The sequence below is a fragment of the Periplaneta americana genome, chromosome 17, assembly GCF_040183065.1.
Source record: "Periplaneta americana isolate PAMFEO1 chromosome 17, P.americana_PAMFEO1_priV1, whole genome shotgun sequence".
Classification (NCBI taxonomy): Eukaryota; Metazoa; Arthropoda; class Insecta; order Blattodea; family Blattidae; genus Periplaneta; species Periplaneta americana.
This window is the reverse complement of record NC_091133.1, coordinates 8,137,627-8,160,010: the sequence shown is the minus strand read 5'-3', so window position 1 is coordinate 8,160,010 and position 22,384 is coordinate 8,137,627. Positions and strand designations below refer to the sequence as shown.

The following is a 22,384-nucleotide window of genomic DNA, read 5'->3' as shown; positions in this document are numbered from 1 at the left end:
TTCTCCAGTTTACGCGAAGTGGATTCGCGGGTGTTTATACATTGGGTAGTGTGTGCACAGATTACGCAGAAAACTGCGTGTAGAATTGTTATGTTATAATGAGATTTTTATTGTAATCTTTTGGGTAAATATCATGAGTGCGGGGCTGGTCGATATCGTGATAAAGTATCTAATTCGCCGGAGGTCAAATTGGTTGATTCTTAACTAGTAGTGATATTGAGTTTCAGATTTACCATTTACGCGGGGTTTGACTTATTGTCGTCTTCCCTTTATACATGTCTCTCTCTCTCTCTGCGATAATTTATTCTTGTTTAATAGTACAGAGATTTTTATAGTAAATGAAAATTATATTCAAATGTCAAGTATATATGGTGTCATGTAGATTAAATGTGTATGACGGCTCCAGTGCGGAATACTTTTGTTAAGTTATGATATTAATAATTGTGGAGGTTATTACTCAAGGCATGTCATAACTATAAGAGATTAATGGGACCTTTAGGATCATATCAAGTTTTGGACATTTATGTACTATATTGATTCTGATTATTTCATCATATTATTCTCTTTATTTAATCTCATTAACTTATGTATTTAATCCATCAACTCACTCATGAATATATATATATATATATATATATATATATATATATATATATATATATATATATTGATTGTCTATTATATTCATTGTTATAAATTCACATTGTCTTATTTCGAAAGTCTTCCACTGCGCCCACCCCGAAAACCCAATGCATATCCAACATCTGGCGAGTATCACCCTGGTTAGCGAAGTGTCGGAAAAGGGTGTGCCTTCAGATTCAATTCTGGGTCTATATGTAGATCCATCACAACAGCATCTTTCACCACATTTAACTCAATACTAACTGATATTTAGCTTCACTAACAACAACACAATCACATAAGTAATAGTAAGAATTGTGAACTAAAATCCACTAAAGCATTAAATTTTAAAGAAAGACTGCAATGGACATTCACTGTTTTTCCATCAAATACGAGGTCTCTCATAAGTCTTCCCTCTTCCAACCTATATTAAATCAAGAATATTGACGCAAATCAATATACATAATGAAACTTCATGAATTTCTCTAATAACTAATACCATAATCTAAAAAAAAAAAAAGAAAAAAAATGGACCTTAATCATTATCCCCCCCATGCGTCTTCAAATTTGTGTGACAGACATGACAACTACAAATCAGTTCTGTCCTGGAGTCTATTATTTGGACAATGCTGTCTTTCCTGAGCATAACAAAATATATTTTGAGTTTATTTATTACAAGGCCTGGTGAATCAATAAATGAAATAAAAACTACCAATGCAAAAGTTTAAATTAGCCACAAAGCTTATACTGGCTACGAGCATTTATACGTAAAGGAGCAGGCCAGCTTTTATAATATTGTCTCATGTACCATACTGCTTGCTTTTCTTCCTCAAACTTGTATATTTCCTTGATACCTGTGTCCTTAAAACATTTTACACAATATTCATTTTCAGGACAATCAATGATCACAATATCATAGTGCTCATTACCCTCAAACAGCATTTTTTTTACCCACTGTCTATTTTGTAATAGAACTTCAGGCGTCATTGACTGGATTTCATTTTCACTCCTGTTATTGCATTGTTCACCAATAAGAAAGTTAAAGCGGAACTCAAGCTCAGTTTCACATATTTCTGAAACTTGTACAAACACGAAAATAAAATTTGAATATTCTTATTTAGTAAGTTTCGCTTACAACACACTACGCATATGGAGTAAACAACAGCCCATATATATATATATATATATATATATATATATATGTATGTATTTATTCACACAGCAAATGGGTATATACCTGGTGGCAGTGGTAACTAATTACACTCAATAATGGCAACATTAATAAAGAACACAATTATTATAAAATACAACTACTAATAGATTAATAATATCATCCTCTATTAAATGAAGGATGGTCACTTAAAATAACATTTAAAGTAAATTTATTTTGTATCTTAACCTTAATTTCGAACTAAAATCCACGAGTATATGTTCATACTTGCACAAGTACCTTTCAGAACTACACTTGTAGACAGTCGTGTGAAATTCTTGTCTATATATAGATGTCACCATTTAATTCGTGGAAAATTCGTTCTGGCACCGGGAAAGAGCAATCAGCGCGTAGAGCTGAGAGGTCCCGGGTTCGATTCCCGGTGCCGGAACGAATTTTTCTCGAATTAAATGGTGATAATACACATTGGCTACTTCATAGTAGTCGCGTAATATTCAGTGAGGTAGGCGAGACCTCATATAATGAATATGTGATATATATAGATAGATTACTTGAATAATTAAGTATATACATGTATTTCCGTCTAAATGACTTATCAAAGTTTTACAAAACAAATATTATGACACATAATAATTCGATATTGAATTCTATCTCAAAACGAATTATTATATGTCATAATATTTGTTTTGTAAAACTTTGATAAGTTATTTAGACGGAAATATTTACTTAATTAATCAAGTATTTTATGAGGAGTTCAGTTGCAAAATCAGATATATTACTAAAACATAACCTTTTAGTATGAAGGAAAAGTTTGCAAGGAACCAAGGATTTGAAACTAATACTATTTTTTTCATCATACAAATCCATATGATGTATCTGGCTTTGTTCCATACCAGTGCTATAGCAGTTGTAGAATGATATGAAGATATGAAATATAACATTATCTCATTAAAAAAAAAAGTGATGCATCTGATTTTGCAACTACACACCTCATTTTACAGTAGATTTGTCGGTTACCAGTACAATGTACTTTAACATAATACAGACGGACTCTCATCAAGACTTGGCCCCAATTTTGATTCCTCTGCACGACTCCTGACAAGACAAGAAATTGCTAAACTGACATCTATGTACATGACAGCTAATATAAAAATAAAAATACTAACCTTACCCCCAGCAAACATAACTCCGGTTGTGGATGTTACAGTTCTCCAATAAGCATTCATAATGAGCGGGCCCATAAATGAAAAATCTTCACATTATTTCTGTATTAAAAACTCCTTACTTTCCAGCTGAAATCTACACAGAATATTAAAAGTAATCAATGTGAACTGTCATGTCTTTTTAGCCTTTCATTGCACGTGAAACATATTCCGCAGTTATCACATTTAAAAGACATTTCAATTGTGTGAAGGAACCTGTATGTTATTTTAGGCTTCCCGAGCCGACATCCCTCTTCCCCAGACAACACGTTTAAGTGGTTTCTGGTCTATTTGTAGATGGGAGCAAATGCACAATTCTCTCATTTATGAAATCAGATTCCACAATGATCACAATTAAATACTTTTAATCTTTGTGAACATTTAAAATATGTCTCTTTAAAACTACCAACTGTGTGAAACCCTTCCCACACATATCGCATTTGTATGGTCTCTCGCCTGTATGTGAAAGTCTGTGTCTCTTAATATTTGCCAAAACTGAGTAACACTTTCCACACTGCTCGCATTGGAATGGCTTTTCGCCAGTATGAGTGCGTTCGTGTGTTCTTAAGTAATTCAGTACTGAAAAACACTTTCCGCATTTCTCGCACTTGAATGGCCTTTTGCCGCTGTGTAAACGTGTATGTGTGTTTAGGTTTCCCACTTGTGTGAAAGACTTTCCACACACTTCGCACTTATATGGCCTTTCCCCTGAGTGCATGCGTGCATGTGAGGTATAACGGTGCATTAGCGTGAAACACTTTCCACAGACCTCACATTTAAATGGCCTTTCGCCTGAGTGTACGCGAACATGTGTGTTTAAATCAGTCGATGATGAGAACCACTTTCCACAGACATCACATCTGAATGAGTTTGTTATTATGTGTACAAGAGAATGAATTTTCAGAGATTGCGATGTTGAAAAAACCTCGTTGCATGAATCACATTTGAAGGAATTACGGCTGACGTCACCAACGTTTGGAGAGTCTTTTCTGTTGTTACCAGGCTGTATCGATTTGTCTTCTTCACGAACAATGTTGACGACTTCTTGTGACACACTCTTCTCAACATTATCCACAATGCTGAAATGAATATAAAACTTTATTTTATATATATATATATATCTCAGCGAATATACTTTTGTTGATGCCATGGTCTTTAGACCTGTTGTTTCGGTTATTTGAGGGCAATGATTCAAAATATGAAAATGGATAAACCGTTTCAGCTCTAGTTTCTTAGATATTGTTGAACTTAAATAACTATTACATAATACATACAAATTCTGATTTGTTACATCAACTGTATTAATTTCTAGATAGCAACATGGTTTTGTAGACTTTATAAAATTTGGATTTCATCTTTATAGATAGTTGCCTATCTGATTTTCCTAGTTTGTGTTTTTTCGTGCATACGTCATAGTAAGAATTGTGTTTTTACGTGTTTTCAAGTGTAATGTTACATCCGAAACATTGAATTCTGAAATGTAACTTTTTAATGATATCAAAGTTACAATTGTATACGAGATGTGTACAATTATATTTTATCTCATATCTTCATACCAGTGCTGATATCCCGTTCTCTTTCATGCTGTTCTTCAATTTCGTTCCAGCAAAGCACGCATTAAAACCTTACCTCTCCTGATATCCCTGTCATACCCGCAGTCTTATGCTAGACGTCATAGGGAAGTACAAATTTAATATAGTGCATTAATCGACCTCATGCTAAAGTGTAAAGAGCATTGAAGGCATCATCAGAATATCCTCAATTACTTCAATTTTTACTTATTTTAAATAATAAAACAAAAATTTGTTCCAGAAATAATATCAATGATATGTATAGCTGTAACCAGTTTTTTCCTTTCACGAAACTTAACAAATTTAGGCTCAGCAGTCGACTGACAATTTATGTTCAGTTTTAAGGACTACAATTAGTAATGTAATATGACCTGATATAGAGAATGTTATACGGTACCTAAAAATAAATATTAAATGTCAAACGTGTGCAACAGGTCCATCAAGTGAGAGAAAAAAAAACTCTTATATTGTATAAGAAAATGTTTCTCGACATTGTAAGTACACATTTTAATTGCAACAAATAAGCAATGAAATAAAATTGCTATGATGTACTGAAGTAAATAATATTGTGACAGCGACGTGAGAATCGAACTCACGACCAGCGTCCCGCAAGAAAGCAGATCGCGCGGAGCACAGGGGGACGGCGCGCGGCGGAGTAGTGGGGAAAGGGGCCTACACGCGAGGGGAGGCTGCGCGCGCAGCTGCTATTTAACGCAGTGAATGGGAAACGGACCTTCCCGACCCTTTGAGAAGTCCGTCGAAGTGGAGATATCTAGATAATTCTCTACACACCTGTAGAAATTTCTCGCAACTATGATTTTGCTATAAAAGAAGAAGCGCCAGCGAACTCGAGCAGTTTTTCAGTTGATTAGTCAGCCAGTCAGTGAGAAAGCCAGAGCAAGCAAGCCAGTCTTGTGTACCGGAGTTGGACTCGAGTGTGCGTCCGCATCTGCGTCAGCATCCGAAGGCCTGAGTTCGAGTGCAGTGGACCGCAGTTGGAGGGACCTGAGTTCGAGTACAGTGAACTGTCTCTGGAGGTCTGTGGTTCGAGATACTGCGAACTCGAGTGACTGAGCTAGAAGAACTGTGAACTGAGAACTGATAGTTCTGATTTGTAAATAGTGCTTTGTAAATATTAGTTAAGATTAACAGTTCATTGTTGTTCGTACTAGTCCAAGTAAATTGTCATTGTCGTCGGTGGAGTTTTATAACGAATATTGTGTTGAGTGAAAATCCAATTGTTGACGAGAGCGTTTAAGGCGAATTGTAGAAAGAAATTATTGTTGTGACGAATAAATTACATTGTTGTTACTAATAAAATTTACAATATGTTATTTGCATGCAGGAATTCTGCATTACCATATGATGAAAAATGGGTAGAATAGAGAAAATTTCCCTCCAGCAAAAGGACTCGAACCCCGGTTTTCAGCTCTACGTGCTGATGGTTTATTCACTAAGCCACACCGGATTTGATTCCCGATGCTGAATCAAATCCCTCTGTTTTAATTTCTATCTCTCTGTTACTCTTTGGTGGCCTACCCTCATGTACTGCGTCACAGAATATATGACAGTGGCACAGTGTCCAACACTATGTACAGAGGTGCACTCATTATGAGTGACTAAATGCCCGGGGTTCGACGGAACATGGCACAGTTTCAAATCACAAAGTGATTACTTACGCGTATCATATTACTATGATGTACCGAAGTACTTATGATATTTCCGTGCACATTGCACCTGTACTTACTACCCGTTTCAGCTCATGTTACCGGTGGCATCTTCATGGACTGATCTACGTATGATCTGTCATCTGTGGGTCAGTCTGGGTATGATCAGTAGGCCTTGGTTGCCGTTGTGTTGCGTGTTTATAATTTGTTCAGGCATTTTATATTTTATTACCGATTAATTTAGTTATAACAGATAATGTACTGTGCATTAAATTAAGTTTAGCTTCATTTTAATACAACCAAATTTGTAATATAATTTACAAAGTGAGTTCTTAATTGTCACACAATATATGTGGCAGTGAAAGTGGAATTGTGACAAGATACGGAAACTGCTTCAAAGAGGGAACCAACTCCTAAAGTTTATATATTTCTGAAAGCAGGATGAAATTCTGTAGAGATAAAGAAACGGGAGGTCTCTTCTTCCATCAGAAAAAGGTGTAGAAAGAGCAGAAAAATCAGTTATTGTAATTTATCAGCCACTGCCAGTATGAAACAGTAATAATTGATATTAACGTTATACTTAAATAAAGTACAATACATATTACTGTAGGATGTGAAAGACTTCAAAGAATCCTGTTCAACTTAATTAAATTGTTCCATTTTTGCTTCAAATAATATCGCCTTCGTCTAAGGCAGCCTTAATATTCTTTGGTCCATACACTCTGTAACATGCGACACGAACAATACAATGTTTACCACCTCGCAACTCGTCTCATGTCCCGCAGTCAACGAAGTTCCCATGTAAACATCGACAGTGGCGACCTCAGTCTCAACAGTAAGCTCAGCTGAAACGAGTAGTACTCACCAGTATATGGGTCTTTCTTGCAATGTTTCCTGACAATATAATTCAAGTACAATACATACTGCTTTTGCTCGGAAGAATATACTATATTATTTAACGTGAAGTACTGTTATATAGTTATAAAATCATAATTATATACCACAGATATTTCAATTTTTAAATAATGTTTATGCCTTATTCCTTTGTCTTTTCTACAAGTTGTTACATAAATTCATTACACTTCTTTTTAAATAATTGATTAAATGGCGATCTTATTCGTGTTAATTATGTAAGCATGTGCGGCTTACAGCTGTTTCGGTGCTACTTGACACCATCCTCAGAGCCTTCTGTGTCTCGGCGTCATCTCAACTTCGCTGCCTGTTGTGTGGGTGCGTTCGTGTGATGAAGAGTTGAGTGAAATAGTGTGTGTGTTCTGCAATTGATCTGTGTGTTGAGAATTGGATTAGGGTGTGTTTTAGTGTGCCTATATATTTCATATTGTTCTAGTGTGTTGAGTTTTTGGTTTTTGGGTTGTATGTGTAGGATTTCCATGTCTGTATTTATGTTATTGTATGTGTGGTTAGCATTGGTTATGTGTTCGGCATATGTAGATGTATTGTGTCCTCTGGTTATTGCTTTAATGTGTTCTTCGTATCAAGTTTGGAATTATCTGCCTGTCTGTCCAATGTAGAAACTGTCGCAACTATTGCATGTGAATTTGTATACGCCTGTGTGGTTGTATTTATTTGTTTGTGTTGTTTGCGTGTTGAGATGTCTTTGTAGTGTCTCCTTTTTACTTCAGATTATTATCGACTTACTGACGAGAAAATTACGATCACTCCAACTATCAGAAAGCACAGTTTCTTGGTTCTCCTCTTATCTCAGCGAACGTCAGCAGTATGTTTGCATTGGAAGTCGAACTTCCTCATGGCGTATCGTTGATTCTGGAATCCCACAGGGATCTGTTCTATCACCAGTACTATTCATTATTTACGTAAACGACATCCCCTTGACTCTACAGCACTGTAAGCATCACCTCTATGCAGACGATTTACAAATCTATATCCATACAACCCCTGACTCACTCAAGGACACAATACAAAATCTTAACGAGGACCTTGAATCTATATCTGCATGGGACAGAAAGTTTGGTTTGACTCTCAATGCAAGAAAATCACAAGCAATCCTAGTGGGACATCAACGTCCATTATGCAATATTGCACCTGCTTTTCCAGTCAAGTTAAACGACACAATAATCCCTTTTGCTTCCTGTGTTAAAAACCTTGGAGTTTACTTTGATACGCATTTAAACTGGAATTACCAAGTAACCCATATTACCAAAAATGTGCTTTCCATACTACATTCCTTAAACAGCATTCGAAAATTCCTTCCGCTATCACTCAAGAAAATACTAGTGGAAACACTAGTAATGTCCCATTTCGATTATTGTGATTTTCTACTGACTGACCTCAATGTCAACCAGTCGCAAAAATTACAACGTGTTCATAATTCTTGTCTTCGCTTCGTCTGCGATGTCCGTCGCACTGACCACATTACCCCATCCTTCCAAATTCTAAACTGGCTACAGCTTAACAAACACAGAAATTTTCATTCTCTTGTTCTCCTTTTCCAAGTCCTTCACACTTCTACACCTACCTACCTTGCCTCCCGTTTCAGTTACCTGTCATCATAACATAATCTCTTCACACGCACGCAAAATAGCCGCATACTACCCATACCAACACATACAACATCATCATATTCATTATCATAAACAATCTCGCTCTCGTGGAATACCCTACCCAGTGACATCAGAGTGTGTTGGAATTTAGTAGTGTTCAAAAGCAAACTTCTTAAGCATTTTCTTACTGCGTAGAGTAGGTTTAATTTTTACTTAATCAATAAAAAAAAAATCCTTCTCTCTTCTTAACTTTTACAATAAACTATCTAGCCTTTATTAATCAGTTAATCTTTTAGTACTTTGATTTTTATTGTATTTGTAAATTTAATATCAATTGTAATTATAATTGTAATTGTATTCTTAATATTGTAGTTGTAATCCCCTGGTAGAGGGGAAGAGAAGGCCTGATGGCCTCATCTCTACCAGGTTAAATAAATAAATAAAATAAATAAATATTGTGTATGACGTACAGTACGAAGATATCCCATAACATCAAAATCATAAGTTGCCGTGCTGATTTCGTGACACCAAAGCTCTAAAAATCACTATGTGTGAGAGTAGGGGAGTTAATGACTTTCAGGCTGAGAACTCTGCATTAGTTAATAGTTTCTTGTGTCAGTGGGACAGTAAGGCTAGGTCTACGCAATGGAAGAGGACAGTGACCAAACAGAAACACATCAGAACATAGTGAAACAACACTGTTCAAGAACCATTGTATGTAATATTGTAGTTGTATTTCTGGTGGTGTGAAGTGAAAGATTGATTCCCTTAACTACACCAGAGTGAATGAATGAACTAACAGACGAACGAACAAAAAAATAAAAAATAAATGACTAATTAAACAAAATAGGCAATATAATCTTACACAGTGACTTTGTAAAGGTGATGAGCGATTCACAGAAAAACACTTGGAATGAAGTCAAAATGGTAGTTCATTATTTCCTTGGGAATTACAAAAATCCCAATTAGAAACAAATTGTAAAAACTAAGTTGAAGAGCTTCAAGACCTGGCCTGCAATATGAGTGTAAAGGTCCACATCTTGCATCTTCATCTAGATTATTTTCTTGAAAATCTAGGCACATTTAGTAAAGAACATGAAGAAAGGTTTGAAGAGTACTTATAGAAACCAGATAGCAAGGGAAGACTTCGTTGAATTAACCACATGCAGCATGCAATCAGGTTGCCGATGTACAGTAGTATAGAGGAGGTAAGAGACCGCCCGGTCTAGTAGTATAAGCAGTTCATGTTAAGAATTGTGACCGGTCCAAATAGATAGTGCAGCTACAGCTAAAGTATACCTATGTAAGCACTTGTTTTTGAATTACTGTGGTTCGAATAGTCAAAGATTAACATTTGTTCAATGCAGACAAGAATTCAATCAAACATACTACAATGAGTGTGTTGCTGTTCCAAATAATTGCCCCTGGAATACACTTACCCCCACAGCCAGTCTTGACCCGTCGGGGAATGTGGTTGGATGCTGTTAATTATTATGCACAACATTACGGCAAAATAATGGAGGTAATTCATGCATTGGATAGCACAGACAGTTCCGCTGTTGCAGCTGTAAAATCATTGCCTTCTGAACAGCTATTGGAAGATATTCTGTTCACTGATTCTAATTTTAAAATCGTGTCCAAAAGCATTATCCTGTTAGAATGGTCTAAACTGCAACTCTCAGAAGCCCTTAATATAGTGGATAAAGTATCACAAACCGTTATCCAAAATAACAATTCACTAATTTCAGAAAAAGTGAAATGTAAGTAGAGAAACATTATTGCTAAAAATACTGCCTATTCACAACTTCGTATTATAAATGATGTACCATCAGATCACGACAAGACATCTGAAGTTGATGTACTAAAAAGTAGTGACTTTCCGTTCTTCAAATATGTACGTATTACATTGTGTGATGTTGAACGTACATTTTCTCAAAATAAAAACTGCTTAAGTAACCATCGGAGGAGGTTACTTTGCAGTCGCTCAAAATGTACGTAACTCTTCACAGCAATCCACATATTCAAGGATGATGTGAGTATCTTACATTAAATTTTAAGAATTAATATATCTCACTATAAAATATTTGTGTATTTACATGTTTAGACATTTCCTACTTCAGTGATCATTCAATATATTTCTTGAATGCAGGATACAGGTAATCCCAGTATACTCCTCAGTGTTTACATTAGAGGCATACTCCATCCTTTGCACACCCCCTTCTCATACAGTCTATACCGCGTGCGTAGTAAACCTTACGATTCTCGTGGCAATTCCACAAAGTCTAGAGATAACTGATTATTGCTGGATCATTCAGACAGACAGTTCTTCTGAAGGTGCTTCTAGACAGTCAAGAAAATGGGAACACAATGAACTCTCTACATGAAGACTTGCACATCACACTCACCTTTCGGCTAAATCCTCGTTGTCCTCTGCCATTACTTCCAGACTTGACTCCTCATTCACTGTGTCCAAGTCACTCTGCTCTTCCTAGAAATACAGAGCAAAAAAACATAAAGATAGCACAATTTACACTAACAAAAGTGCATGGATTGTAGATGCCACAGAAATGCATTTAAATCGTATTAGGCCTAGAAGAATTTTAGCAAATAAAAGACTATTCTTGGGCCAGATTTTTCGTGGGGTATTCTTTACCTTATAGAAAAGCATTTTGAATCTTTCTTAACATGTGGCACACTGAAGGTATAATTTAAAATCCTGCGGCACACTCATACAGTCTAAAGCTTTTGTTACCAAGTAGGAGGGGAATTTTGACGGTTTCAGAAGGGAATGAGTACTAAAAACACAAATAAATGAGATCAATGTATTATATATGCATTAATAAATAAAATAAGATATTTTCAATTGATATGACTTATTTTTAGTCAATATACCGAGGAATGATAAAATATTATGATGAATGGTGAAAAGACGCATGTTGCAAAAGATGTTGAGAAGAGAAACAAAATAAATAATATTCACAATTCAACTAACACAGTTTTTGAATTTTTATTTCAAGTTTATGATAAAAATGCAAAATTCAATGACAGAAAATTATTTCAATGCAATATCAGTGTGATCGTTACGAATGTTTTCTGAATTTGTTATTTAGAAACTTCGAAAACATACAAGTGTTGTTAAGGCATTTAATGCACTGAACATTTTCTTTCTTATAGTCAAGTAAAATACGATTTTTTTAACATTCGCACGATATTCCAATTTTACTGATCCGGGTACCCTAGAAGTGCGTCAGTCATTCTCTTCTCTGCTGCTCGCACACCTATTCTGTGTTTACTGAAGGCTGACTTGAGCAGCATTCGGTATTCTGCCGCACACCAGTGGATCTTTCGAGTGTGCTGTGGCAAACTGGTGGAAAATGACTATTATAGAATAACTAATTAACTACTGTGTAATAGCAGAAATTATCTATGAACGAATAATTTAATTTACAGTCACGAACTTGGTGGATTTTGTAAGTTGTTTATTTTAGACACATTATCAACTGCAATGGTTATCTAGTGTCTGAGTGAAATGAAGTTGATAATGCCAGCGAAATGAGTCCAAGGTCCAGTGCCGAAAGTTACCCAGCACTTGTTCTCAGTGTGTTACGGGATATCACAAGAAAACTTGTCCCAATCAGTATTAGGAGGCCTGTTCACTAGTTTCATGGTGAGACATGCTAATTGTAACTCCACATCTTTGGACGAAATTGGTATAATCCTTCCTTTTCCTGAGATTGTCTAATACCATGTCATTGTATGGCCAGAAATGTTTACATTAGTAGGTATATAATGATCTAGTTCAGTTTGCTTTTCATAGTACTTCTGTGCTCATAATACCAGCAGTTAACGAACATATTCCATTGATAATTAAATATTCCGCATATATAGATAACAAAGTTAATATAGACTAATTTTTTCCAATTTAGCTCCATAATTTCTGCCAACCAAAATCATGAACTATACTATTATACTAGAGCTCCAGTATACAAAGAATCCTTTGCCGTGACCATAATGATCATTATATCATAGAGAAAAAATTGGTTAGAAAATTCGTTAAAACATTTCGTCAACTTGAAAACTTCTTCGAGAATTTTAATGAAGTTGGAGTCTGCTGAAAAAAGTATACAAGAAAATTTAAATACATTATGTTTATTTCTAGTAATTTTAAAATTGGCAAATTCAAGTTCCTAAACTTACGTAAAGAGTAAAGAGCAAATAAAATAAACAATAGTCCCATGCATGCTGTACCTGCACGTATATAACAGAACATTTAGAAAAATTTAGAACCTATAATGGAATCCAATCAAAATCACTTACGTAATTTATCGTAAAGTTACAAAATATCTTTTTCCTATGGGTAAAATAATGTTCTACAAGGAATATATTACAAATACGTAAATACTTAAAAACAATGGGTCAAAAACAAATCAAAACAGGTGATATTGTTTGTATATACATCTAAAGCAAAATCAATTACCTGGAAATGGTAAAAAGTATTTAGAATTTTAGGCAAAGACACAGAGAAGACTAAAAGAAGTCGTGTCCTTAAAACATTTTTTCAAATGCACCATACGAATGTGTAGCTTGGCAACCATTATAAGTGTAACAAAAATTTCGTTTTCATATTTAAAACATAAAAAGAGATAACAGTTCAACATTAGAATTCTTTGTAACATGACATAAATTCTAACAGTAAATAGCAATAAGTGTTTTTGTCTTTATCATAGAATGAAAGGCACTGCAAGTAAAGACATAGTGTCCGTTACAATCAAAATATAAGCTAAACACTGGAAGAAGAAGAAGAACAGTGCATTTCTTGTTTTCCACTCACCTCTGGTTCACGTTTCACCACAGGGAACGCAATTGGCACAGAATTTATCTCAGATTTGACATCAGAGCTCTGGTTCACATTTTCCTCCTTTATAACTGTCACAAGCTGATCCAAGAAATTCTGTTCCTGCAGAACAGAAAGACGTCTTAAATAAACAATTTATTACATGGTGTTAGAAAATGATTTCTATCGCATGCCATAGCTTGACTATGCCGGCAAGATTATGAAGAATAGGACCAGGATTCATACGAAAATGCAAATCTTTCTCAAGGAAAAACAATTTTTAGACATGTTATGAATGTCTGTGATGATACGAAAAGCTAATCATGCATATTTTTGCATAACTAGGCCATTCTTCTTCTTCTTTGGTTCTACAGCCGGGTTCCAGCCTTGACCGCCCCAGCGATCCTTTTCCATGTCCTTTGATCTAACACAATTAGGCCATTATTTCATATAATAAAATACTGTGCATATATTGTAGCGTATTTTCAAGATTGTGTTGAATTAAACCCAAAATTTGTGTAGTTTTGTAAAAAAATTAATAAGACTTTCGAATGTTCTATTGTCAGAACTTATTATTATATTTTTTATGAAATATGAGTGGAACAGAGAAAAATTCTCTCCGGCACCAGGATTTGAACCCGGGTTTTCAGCTCTACGTGCTGACGCTCTAGCCACTAAGCCACACAGGACTCCCATCCCAATGTCGGATCAAAATCCTCTCAGTTTAAGTTCCACCTCTTGGGTTCCCTCTATTCTGTCGGATTCCGGCAATTTAGTCACTCATAAGGAGTGCACCTCTGAACATGTGTCGACATTGTGCCATTGTCATACATCTATGACGCAGTGCATGAGAGTAGGCCACTAGAGGGAACCCAAGAGGTGGAACTTAAACTGAGAGGATTCAATCCGACATCAGGATGGGAATTCGGTGTGGCTTAGTGGATAGAGCATCAGCACGTACAGCTGAAAACCCAGGTTCAAATCCCGGTGCCAGAAGAATTTTTCTCCATTCCAATCATGTCTCATCATATCATGATGCAGAATTTCTGCACGGAAATATCATATGTACTTAGGTACATCGTAATAATATATGATATGCGAAAAATAATCACTTAATGATTTAAGACGACGTTTATTCCGTCGGATCCCGGCCACTTAGTCACTCATAACGAGTGGACCTCTGCACATGTATGGACATTGTGCCACTGACATACATCTATGACGCAGTGCATGAGGGTAGGCCACTAGAGGGAACCCAAGAGGTGGAACTTAAACTGAAATGATTCGATCGAACATCGGGATGGGAATCCAGTGTGGCTTAGTGGAAAGAGAGTCAGCACATAGAGCTGAAAATCCAGGTTCAAATCCCAGTGCCGGAGAGAATTTTTCTACGTTCCACTCATCTTTCATCATATGATGACGCAGAATTTTTGCACGGAAATATCATACGTATTTTGGTACATCGTAATAATATTATAGTCCACACCTGTGGAGTAACGGTCAGCGCGTCTGGCCGCGAAACCAGGTGGCCCGGGTTCGAATCCCGGTCAGGGCAAGTTACCCGGTTGAGGTTTTTTCCGGGGTTTTCCCTCAACCCAACACGAGCAAATGCTGGGTAACTTTCGGTGCTGGACTCCGGACTCATTTCACCGGCATTATCACCTTCATTTCATTCAGAAGCTAAATAACCTAGATGTTGATACAGCGTCGTAAAATAACCAAATAAATAAAAATAATAATATTATACTTTTGTTGACTGTACTGGATGGCTAAAAATTACTATGTATGAAGGGGAACTGTGGAAAAACCATCATTGCCTGCTGTTCTTCCATTGAACTACCACAACAACAACAATAATAATAATAATAATAATAATAATAATAATAATAATAATAATAATAATAATAATAATAATAATAATAATAATAATAATAATAATAATAGAGGTGACATTTTTTTCCTGCCACTGTGACAGACTGAAAGGCAAGGTGCTGTTGTAAAGAGGCAGTATCCATTACAATCAAAACACAAGATAAACACTGGAAGAACACACAGTGCATTCTTTGTGCCGCACTTACCTCAAGTTCACGTTTCACCACAGGAAACGAAACTGGCACCGAATCTTTCTCAAGTTTTATCTGAGATGTGAGATCTTGGTTGTGGTCCTTGATACCAGGCACATGCTGGTCGGAAATATTCCGTTCCTGGAGTACAAAAAGACGTCTTGAATGAGCAAATTATTACAAGATGTTAGAAAGCAACTTCTAACTTCACAAGTTGCTCTCTCTGTGTCCGCATATCACAGCCTGATCACAACCCTCAGCATGTGCTTTACATTATGATGAATAGGCCAGGATTCCTATGCAAATGCATATTTTCATGCAAAAACATTTATTATACATGTTATTAATGCCTGTATAGCTTAATGAAAGTATTATTGTAAATTTAATTAATCTGCTTACTTTGTATTGTATATATTTTTATAGTTTGGGCCGATGAATTGTATATGCTTTAAATTGAATAGTAATCTATATAGCTCTATTGATAAATTGTTTGTGTTTGTAATTTGAAGTAATTTACATGATATGTATTATCAATTTCTGTATATCACAACTGGTTGAATTGTTTATGCCTTAAATTTAATTAACTTACTTGTTCTGTATTATACATATAGCTCAACTGATGAATGATTGTTTGCGTTTGTAAATTTAATAATCTGATTGGCTATGTATTGTATACTTTTAGTAGAGCCATCGATGTAGCTCAGTCAGCAGACTCGCTGGGCTGCTGATCCGGAGCTGCATTCGGGCTTGAGTTGGATGCCCCTTTGGTGATTTCTTCCGAGGTTTTCCCCAGCCGTGGGACTGAAGCCGGATCGTCTATGGCGAGTCCTCGGCATCAACCCCTTTGATTTGATTACAAGGTTGGGTTTTTCCGAGGTTTTCCCCAACCAAAAGGCAAATGCCGTGTAATCTTTTGGCGAATCCTCGGACCTCACCTCATCTCACTACATCTCATCATAATATTGTAAAAAATTGCACAAAATTGTAAAAATTGCAGAAAATTATTAAATTGTAAAACTATAAAAATTTGTAAAAATTGTGATTTGTAATATTGTAAAATTTTGACTTGTTCCACATCTTAAAGCTTCATTGCTCATGTAAGATCTATGGAATAAAATATATGAATGAATGAATGAATTAATTAATTAATTAATGCCTGTGATGATGGATACGAAAATTTAACCATGCATTTATGTTTTGCATATTTCGGCCATTACTGCATATAATATATCATAAACTGAAGTAATACCGAACAAACAAGTGTAACCACATAAACACAGCTGTTTTCATATTTGTATTGGAATTGTCCAAAGTTGTGTGTAGCATGGAGACAGCTCTGTTGCGTTTAGAAGCTGGCACTAGTAGGCAGTAAGTACTGTACTTTGTTACCTCCAAGTGAACAGACCGGCAAGTGGTGGGTTCTATAGAGAGAACAGTCTACATCATTCTCATAACAGAAGAGGTAAGATATTTTTGCACTCTACTTAAAGTTTATTTAATACATTGAAGCTGTACATTCTGTTTATATAGTATTTTAGATATTTAAGGCAGCTTTGTTTTAATTTCGCTCACAGGATTTAATACCGAACAATGCCAGGAAATGAGAAGGAAAGGGGTTCCATAAAGAGGAAGAGATACAATCCAGACACCATTAAAAAGGTAGTTTCAGATGTTAAAAGACTTAAACTAACGTCCACGCAAGTTGCAGAAAAGTATGGTGAGCCAAAATCTACGCTACATAAAACTGTGAGTGAAAAATGGGCAACTTAGAATGTTGGGCGATCAGCAGTATTAAGTGAAGATGAAGAGGAACAGAGGATTGAAGGAATTGTAACTAACGGCGAATGGGGGTTTCCACTCCAGCAACATGACATTAGGTTAGTGGTTAAAGGATTTTTAGATAAGCAGGAAAAAAGATTCACAAACAATATGCCAAGCCCTGGATACGAGAAATCTCTTCTGAAAAGACACCCTGAAGTTGATGTTCGTATAACCAAAAATATAAAGGCAGTTAGGGCAGAAATATCTGAAGAATAATAAATAAATACCGTACTTCGATCAATTAGGTATGACAATTCAAGATGCTTCTCCACAGAATCTCATCAATTATGATGAGACCAGCTTCAGTGATGACCCTGGTAATGCTAGTGTAAGCATTACAGAGGATATTAGACACGTCAAAATCAAGCACTACTGTTATGATGGCTGTCATAGGCGATGTAAAAATGTTACCACCATACGTACAAGGAGAAGAATGTGTATCCCACCTGGATTGAGAATGGCCCTTGAGAAACTTGTTACAACCGCAGTGAATTAGTGTGGTTTGATATGAAACTCCTTGAAGAATGATTCATCTGCATACGTCTGCCTTACCTGAGAAAACTGCGGGACCAAAGGTGCTTCTAGGTGTCAATCTGTGTAACCAATTATCTGTAAATGTAATACGGCTGTGGCAAGAAAATAACATTTGATATAGATATTCCTTCCTGGATAAATCGTGAAACAGCGAACGCCAGTAGGGGAAGTTATCCCCACCCTCGCCGCTCGGCACCTCGCTCGCCTGCTCTCTCTACTATCTGCCCCGCTTCAGTGAATCACTGCCTACCACCTCGCAAGTAATTTCATATTTTACAACACAACACAATACAATCAAATTGACGTGGGATGCCCTTGAGATGTGCATTAGACAACGTTTGAATCTCGAACTAACACATATTTTGAATAAAACAACACTAGTGGATCACTGCCTACCACCTTGCACGTATTTCATTTTTACGTTTCATATATAAGTTTTTTCCTCGAACTAACACATACTTCGAATAAAACTACACTCAGCTGTTAACTTTGCACTGTCCTCGAAGTAACACAATAATCACTAGAGCCTCGTTTGCTGTAATCAGGACCTGCCACGCGATGGCTCATCACAACACGTCGTTCCGTCTGTACTCGAAGCTGGACATGGACACAATGAAGCTCTACCAGCGCGCGTTAACACTTATGCCACCCCCTACCAAGCTAAATTCACAAGCCCGCCACTTTCTACCCACACTATTCGGTCATTGTCCCGAACATAAATAGATTCATTTTCCCTTCTACCACCAACTCGCCTCGGTAGCCAAGATGTCTGAAGCATGACCAAAAGGCGTGCGTGCGTGCGTTTCATTAGGAACATACAAGGATCGAATCCTACCCTCTGCAAAGTCATAAGAAAAAAAAAGACAGAGACATCAAGCAAGGAAGAGAGAAGAAGAGGCTGGAGAGAGAGACAGACAGACAGACAGGACGAAGTTCCTTTTTTGCTTCGTAGATGCCACATTCACTCTTTTTGTTTCACTTTCCTCTACTAGATGTCACCACCACCCAAAACCCCCTATTTCCACTCTTTCCCGTTAGAGTGTGTGATGACCCTGTAGGAGAAAAGTGGAAAGGGGTCGTGGGCGGAGCTTAGCATTAGCTGTTTTACGATTTGCCCTCCTTCCTCCAAATTCAACACATTTGCTTCAGCCATTAGACGTATTCTTTTCCAGACCAATGAAGAGAGCCTGGCGTACTATCCTCTCTGACTGGAAGAAATTGCATAGGAGAGTTATACCAAAATCAGAATTTCCTAATCTTCTAAAATAATCTCTTGAAAAGATATCTGGAAATACAGTTAAGATACAGTTCAGGATTCAAGGCTTGTGAACTGTATCATCTGGACAGACAATGAGTTTTAAAGAAGGGACGAACTCCACCAGCAAGGAAAGCAAATGACCTATCAAAGAAGTCATGGACGGAATCCCTGGTTGAAAACCATCTTAATAAGTTGAGGTAAGAAAAGACACCCACCTCAAAGCGCAAAAGAGGGAAAAGAGTTAATATTCTTCCAGGAAAGACAGTCTATTAGAAAGATTTTGGATATTAAACTTCTACGAGAAAGATATTTTGTTTTTATATAGAAAATGCATCAATATTTTGGTAATTCTTCTTCAGTTTTCATTAGGATATACATTATTTACATAAAATTACAAATGAATACAAATTAAATGTTTCAATTCTTCAAATTTTCTTTTATTTACCTTATAACGTTTATTTACATCTTTGCTCAAATGAAGAGGCTATCTATTAATTCACTGATGTATGCGCATTCAGTATTACAACACTATCCTATCTCTGTGGGTCTGTTCGGTATTAAAATAATGATACAAACAATTTCTATATTAATCATAGTTGATTGAATCCATGGTCTGGAGTTACAGGAGGGTGTGGAGTTACAACAGTCACTGTAGTCATTATAAAGGGAAAATAACAATATTTTATTCAGCAAATCTAGTCTTTCAGGTGAAGCTCTCTGTAAAGCAGATTTGAATAATTTGAAGGGAAAAATTGTTCCGGGGCCAGTTATCGATCCCGGGACCTCTGGTTGAACGTACCAGCGCTCTACCACTGAGCTACCCGGGAACTCCACCCGACACCGTCTCAACTTTTACCTTTATATCCACACAACTCGCGTGGGCTGACGAAACGCCAGAGACCCACAACGAGTGCACACAATCTCTGTGTGACTTGGAATTGTGGTTTTCAGTTAATGTACACAGTGACGTATATATTATGCAAATCTAGTCTTTCAGGTGAAGCTCCCTGTAAAGCAGATTTGAATAATTTCAAGGGAAAAATTGTTCCGGGGCTGGGTTGAATGTTGAGACGGTGTCGGGTGGAGTTCCCGGGTAGCTCAGTGGTAGAGCGCTGGTACGTTCAACCAGAGGTCCCGGGATCGATACCCGGCCCCGGAACAATTTTTTCCCTTCAAATTATTCAAATCTGCTTTACAGGGAGCTTCACATGAAAGACTAGATTTGCATAATATATACGTCACTGTGTACGTTAACAGAAAACGACAATTCCAAGTCACACAGAGATTGTGTGCACTCGTTGTGGGTCTCTGGCGTTTCGTCAGCCCACGCGAGTTGTGTGGATATAAAGGGAAAAGTTGAGACGGCGTCGGGTGGAGTTCCCGGGTAGCTCAGTGGTAGAGCACTGGTACGTTCAACCAGAGGTCCCGGGATCGATACCCGGCCCCGAAACAATTTTTCCCTTCAAATTATTCATATTTTATTCATTTATATATTATTTCTGTTCGGTATTGCCGCTGTTTACGATACTATTGTGCATATATTGTATCATATTTTCAAGATTTGCATTAACCCCAAAATTGCATCGTTCTTTAAAAAAAAAAAAGGAAAGCAATAAGATTCTAGATTGTTCTGTTGTCAGCACATAAAATTTTTTGGTTCGCTGTACTCGATGGCTAGAAATTCCTCATGTATGAAGGGAAACTGTGGAAAAACCACTACTCTTTGCTTTTGTGCCATTCAACTACTGCGCAAAAAGAAACAATCCCAAGCATCCCTTTGTACTTGACTCTATCATCCGTACCCTCCTTTCCTATGTTTCACTTATTCTGAGCTGGCACACTAGAAGCATCTATTCTGGAATCTACTCAAAATCAGCTACATAATTTATCGTAAAGTTACAAAATATTTTTTCTCTATGGGTAAGATAATGTTGATACATTGCAAATATGTTGTTGTTGTTTTCTAATGCCAGGCGTTTGACAATAAAGTCATTTGACCTCTTGCATTGCAATAGTTTTCAAAGATGTTATCATGGTCAGCCACTGAAGCACAGATTTAACATTGCAAATACGTGAACACTTAAAAACAATGGGTGAAAAACAAATGGACACAGGTGATAATATTTGTACATACATCTAAAACAAAATCAATTATTTGGAAACGATCAAAAGTATTAAGAATTTTAGAAAGAGACGCAGAGAAGACAAAAGGAAGTCGTGTCGTTAACAACATTTTTTTCAAATGCATTGTGGGAATTGTATGTAGCTTGGCAAAAGAGTAAGCGAAACAAGCAATTTCGTTTTCATGCTTAAAACATAAAGTAAGATCATACTCCAACATCAGTTCTCTGTAATATGAGGTAACTCGTAATAGTAAATAGTGATAAGTGTTTTTTGTCTCTATCATAGAGCAAAAAGCACTGCATGTACTGTTGTAAAGACAACAAACAAAATACAAGACAAACACTGAAAGAACACGCAGTGCATTCCTTGTGCCCCACTTACCTCTGGTTCACGTTTCACCATAGGGAACGAGATTGGCACCAGATCTTTCTCAAAATTGGTCTCGGATATGACATCAGGGCTCTGGTTTACATGTTCCTCTTTCACACTAGTCACAAGCTGACGCAAGAAATTTCGTTCCTGTCACACAAAGAGAATGTTACCAGGTAAAAACCAGGAGGTGCATCTGGAAAATGTCTATTTTTCTTGCTGCAGTAAATGGTACAACCTATAGACATCACAACAAGTTTTCGGGCTTCAAGAACATTTATTATTGGAGACCATTCATTACATTTTCAATGTTTTCCGCACAAAGTAAACTTGATAGGATATGATGGAAGAGTAATGGAACGGAGAAAAATTCTCTCCGGCGCCGGGATTTGAACCCGGGTTTTCAGCTCTACGTGCTGATGCTTTATCCACTAAGCCACACAGAATATCTGCATGGAAATATCATATGTACTTCGGTACATTGAAATAATATATGATATGCGTAAATCACGAAGTGATTTAAGACGGCGCTTATTCCGTCGGACCCTGGCCAACTAGTCACTCATAACGAGTGCACCTGAGCATATGTGTGGACTTCGGTCCGATGTTCATAGACATCTATGACGT

General features: G+C 36.6%; 1 protein-coding gene across 11 annotated transcripts in view; it reads right to left on the bottom strand.

Moving 5' to 3' along the window:
• Window positions 1-640: 640 nt before the first annotated feature.
• The window catches only part of LOC138693045 (uncharacterized), a 46,942-nt gene continuing 25,198 nt past the window's right edge, over window positions 641-22,384 (bottom strand). For 9 of the 11 annotated variants that reach the window (XM_069816585.1, XM_069816589.1, XM_069816591.1 and 6 more), the window contains 5 exons: window positions 21,770-21,907; window positions 15,667-15,792; window positions 13,586-13,711; window positions 11,160-11,242; window positions 642-4,073 (listed from right to left, as the gene is read on the bottom strand). In XM_069816585.1, the coding sequence (XP_069672686.1) occupies window positions 3,359-4,073; window positions 11,160-11,242; window positions 13,586-13,711; window positions 15,667-15,792; window positions 21,770-21,907 (1,188 nt within the window). In that variant the 3' untranslated portion in view covers window positions 642-3,358. Of the gene's footprint in view, window positions 4,074-11,159; window positions 11,243-13,585; window positions 13,712-15,666; window positions 15,793-21,769; window positions 21,908-22,384 lie in introns of all 11 variants that reach the window. The other 2 variants (XR_011330215.1, XM_069816593.1) reach the window with 2 other exon arrangements.